This window comes from Triticum urartu, chromosome 6 (assembly GCF_003073215.2).
Source record: "Triticum urartu cultivar G1812 chromosome 6, Tu2.1, whole genome shotgun sequence".
Taxonomy (NCBI): Eukaryota; Viridiplantae; Streptophyta; class Magnoliopsida; order Poales; family Poaceae; genus Triticum; species Triticum urartu.
The window spans coordinates 163082977-163087489 of record NC_053027.1 but is presented as its reverse complement, the minus strand read 5'-3'; the positions used below and the strand labels follow the sequence as shown (position 1 = coordinate 163087489).

Genomic DNA, 4513 nt, shown 5'->3' with positions numbered 1-4513 from the left:
TATCAGAAATAGCATACCAAGAGAGTGTTCTCACATGAGTAAACATTCCAAGGGGCTTGGTAAATCAAAGGAATATCAATTTATTTCAGGTATGAATTAATAAGATTTGATGCCAAAATAGACTTAACGGGCAGTACATAATCTTATGGATTGAACGCATTGCAGAAAGCTATTAAAAATAGCAACAATATGATAGAGCTGACCTTGACGAAATCCCAGCCCCTCCAATACTTTGATCACCTCCTAGTTTACATCCTAAATCTTTACAGTACATTCAATCTCCACAGCCTGTCCCGGCTCCAGGTGGAACTGCCTGTAATTTTTTCTTGTTGAGTACCTTGCGATCTCTCCATCTCTTTCTCCTATTCATCTCCAGTAGCGAACGATGTGAAATCATAGGAGGAATGGTCGGCGACGGCGGCTACCGACCGACGACGCATGGAGTAGTGGGACCAGGAGCAGCCTGGGAGTGTAGCTATCGTGCCGGCCGTGACTTCGCCACGAACCTGTCGGAGGGCCGTGGGAGCGGCCTGAGAGTTTCGTCAGCATGACGGCGTGGTGACGATGTTGATGAAGCTACCACAGCAGGGCTTCGCCTAAACACCGCTACAGTATGACCAAGGTGGATTATGGTGGAGGGAGACACCGCACACGGCTGGGAGAGATCTTTGTGATCAACTTGTGTGTCTAGAGGTGCCCCCTGCCCCTGTATATAAAGGAGCAAGGGGGAGGCCGGCCGGCCCTTCTTGGCGCGCTTAGGAGGAGGAATCCTCCTCCTAGTAGGAGTAGGATTCCTCCCTTTCCTACTCCTACTAGGAGGGGGAAAGGCAGAAAGAGAAAGAGAAGGAAAAGGGGGGGGGCTTCTCCTAGTCCAATTCGGACAGGGGGAAGGGGGCGCGCTGCCTGCCCTAGGCCGGCCCCTCTCTCTTTCCCTTATGGCCCAACAGGGCCCATTAGCCCCCGGGGGGTTCTGGTAACCCCTCCGGTACTTCGGTAAAATCTCGATTACATCCGGAACTATTCCGATGTCCAAATGTAGCAATATATCAATCTTTATGTCTCGACCATTTCGAGACTCCTCGTCATGTCCGTGATCACATCCGGGACTCCGAACTACCTTCGGTACATCAAAACATATAAACTCATAAAACCGATCGTCACAGAACTTTAAGCGTGCGGACCCTACAGGTTCGAGAACTATATAGACATGACCGAGACGCGTCTCCAGTCAATAACCAATAGCGGAACCTGGATGCTCATATTGGTTCCTACATATTCTACGAAGATCTTTATTGGTCAAACCGCACAACATTATACGTTGTTCTCTTTGTCAACAGTATGTTACTTGTCCGAGATTCGCTCGTCGATATCTCAATACCTAGTTTAATCTCGTTACCGTCAAGTCTCTTTACTCGTTCCATAATACATCATCCCGTAACTAACTCATTAGTTATCATGCTTGCAAGGCTTATAGTGATGTGTATTACCGAGAGGGCCCAGAGATACCTCTCCGACAATCGGAGTGACAAATCCTAATCTTGATCTATGCCAACTCAACAAGTACCATTGGAGACACCCGTAGAGCACTTTTATAATCACCCAGTTACATTGTGACGTTTGGTAGCACATAGTGTTCCTCCTGTATTCGGGAGTTGCATAATCTCATAGTCATAAGAACATGTATAAGTCATGAAGAAAGCAATAGCAGTAAACAAATGATCAAGTGCTAAGCTAACGGAATGGGTCAAGTCAATCACACCATTCTCCTAATGATGTGATCACATTGATCAAATAATAACTCATGTATATGGTTAGGAAACTTAACCATCTTTGATCAATGAGCTAGTCAAGTAGAGGCATACTAGTGACACTATGTTTGTCTATGTATTCACACATGTATTATGTTTTTGGTTAATACAATTCTAGTATGAATAATAAACATTTATCATGAAATAAGGAAATAAATAATAACTTTAGTATTGCCTCTAGGGCATATTTCCTTCAGGAGGAGATGTAAACGGTGAGCGCTACGCTGGGGCTAGGCACCAACGAGCAGTCTGGATCTGAGAGCGGGGGCGCGAAGAGGAGATGAGCAGTGGCGGCGCTCGACGATGGCCTAGGGTGCCTAGAACAGCGTGATGGCGGCGACTGCTGGTAAGTTGAGGATCGAGGGAGAGGGAGGCCAGAGGCGGCGGCAGCCATCTAGGGCTACGCCATGATGGGACGGGGGGGGGGGCGCTGATAGGAGAGATGAGAGAGAGACGTTCGACGGCATGGGGAGAAAGCTAAACGGACGTAGAAAACAATTTATAGGACCGGAAAAAACGAGACGGGAGGAGAGCGGGCGGACGAAGGATGAGGCAGAACATGGTTCTGTTGGCAGAAAAAGCAACACTATGTGTTTTTTAGATAGTAGAGATATATTAGGATTTCCTACGTACTCGGTTATGCGAGAAATAGCATTCGCCGCCTCCAAGCGTGGCATAGACGCACCCATTTTCACGGCCATGTGTGCCTATTCCTTCTCCCAACCCAACCCCCTTTTCTCCCTGTTCTAGAAAAAAAAAACTCTCTCCCCGTCTTCTCGACTCAAGTCGCAAAGCCTTCCCCTCCCCTGGATTCATCGACCCCACGCGCGCGCCTCCCAACCTTATACGCCAGATCGGCTCCCACCACCGCACGCGCAGAATCCGTTTGGGGTTTCGACGCCGGCGCGGCAGCGAGCAGCCGGTCCCAGGGCGTCCGTCCCCCTGCTCCCCCTCGGGCACCAGCAAGGTAATTAAGCCTCCCATCTCGTTCCCGATCAACGCCGGCGAGGGCGGTGGGTTCGCGTCGCACCACTGCCTGCCCTAGTCCGGATTCCTCTACTCTCCGGCTTCAGTTGATTCCGCCGGATAAATTTTCTTTCTCCTCGTACTGTCCTGTAGGCGGTTGTGGTAGGGAGTAGAGATCTCGTGCCAGCGCCGCCGACGCCCCTTGAGGATGGTTGCGCCGATGGCTTAGGTCAGGTCAAATTCGATGGCACTTGCTGCTGCGAGTTCCTTCGATTTTGGTGCTGTGAAGCTGCGGGTTGGAATCAGTAGGGGGAAACGTCAGCAAGATAACAACAGATACAGGTTATCCTGCAACATCCTTGCAGTTGCTCCCACCTTTGCTGGCTGAGCATCCTATTGGGTAATGGCAAAGGGTAAAAACCAACAACTAACACCTGCTCCTCTTGGACGGGTTGATACTGTGTGAGCGTGTGGCTTCACTTCAGACGAGCATTCCTTGATTAGTACTAGTATTTTTTTTTCGAGATAATGTAATGCTGATGATTCCATCGAATAGCCTTCTTTGTCTTTCTCAATTTATATTGCTGCTTTGGTAGATTGGTTCACTTGAGTTGTGTTTGTCAGGCGAGTCTTGTTTCGACATAATGCAAGACCCTAGAGGTATGGGACGAGAGGATTTCTCGGCCTCGAAGTCACAGAAGAGGAAGGTTGTGTACCGGCCTTTGCCTTCAGTCCAGATAAAAACTGAACCTGAACTGCTGCGGAGAGACATTCCACATTCGTTGGCCAATACACAGAAGCCACCTAAGAGAAGCTTCAGGAGTGAGCCCCGCCCTCCCACGCCGCAGTCTGACAGAGGAACTCCGGACTCTCTACCAGATTCTGGTCCTGCGGATGAATATCGGGCGCTACGGAGGAAGTACATGATGCTGGAGGAAGAGAACTACACGCTGGATGCACAATTAGGCATGGCAGAAGAGGAAGCCAAAACTCTCGAGGATGAGAAGTTTGCATTGCTGGATCAGCTTGTTGTCTTGGAAGGTCTTGTGGAGCCTTCACAGCTGCAGCCACAGCGAAGGCTATAAGCAAGCCATCTATGTGTGACCCTTCGCTTTTTCTAGTGTAATCCTGCATCTAGTATTGTTAAGTGTGATTACCCTCAAGATGTAGCCATTGTAGTGGAAAGAAAAAAAAACCTATGACATCAGGTTTAAGAACTATGGAATTGTTGACTTGAAATTCATGAATGATGCGACTGATCTAGATAATTTATCTATGTTTACTCCCTTCATCCTGTGATATAAGATGTTATTACAATCAATATGTGAGTATATCGGTTGTAATAACATCCTATATTGTGAGACTGAGGGAGTAGTATATTGTTGACTTGTTCATGTCATTCAATCTTGTAATTTCATAAACCAAGACTATTCATATGAAAATCCCTGTTCATATGTGATGCTACTGCACTACTAAGAGATTTTCATATGAACAAGAATTTTTTACACCTTGGTTTACGCTTAACTGAATAGTAGTGTGTCGTCAATGAAAAAACAAGTTTTACGTGATCGACAAATGCTAAATTTTTGGCGTTTAAATTTTTCTTTTTTACAGATCAAAATGTTTGGACTTTCCACCTAAGCATTTGAAGATAACATTTAGGAGTATATCATGTCTACAAAAAGTCATTCTTTTTTTTTACATTTGCAAAAATATTTGGTGCGCAAGAGCAAATGTTC

General features: G+C 46.9%; 1 protein-coding gene across 2 annotated transcripts; it reads left to right on the top strand.

Annotated features, from left to right (window-relative positions):
- Positions 1 to 2521: 2521 nt before the first annotated feature.
- Positions 2522 to 4042, top strand: LOC125515041. 2 transcript variants are annotated; one of them, XM_048680460.1, is made up of 3 exons: positions 2522 to 2775; positions 2928 to 3116; positions 3399 to 4042. In XM_048680460.1, the coding sequence occupies exon 3, from the start codon at positions 3419 to 3421 to the stop codon at positions 3857 to 3859; it is 441 nt and encodes a 146-aa protein (XP_048536417.1). In that variant the 5' UTR covers positions 2522 to 2775; positions 2928 to 3116; positions 3399 to 3418; the 3' UTR covers positions 3860 to 4042. The 2 variants fall into 2 exon arrangements, with proteins under 2 accessions (XP_048536417.1, XP_048536416.1); XM_048680459.1 differs by lacking the exon at positions 2928 to 3116 and having other exon boundaries at positions 2529 to 2775.
- Positions 4043 to 4513: the final 471 nt, after the last annotated feature.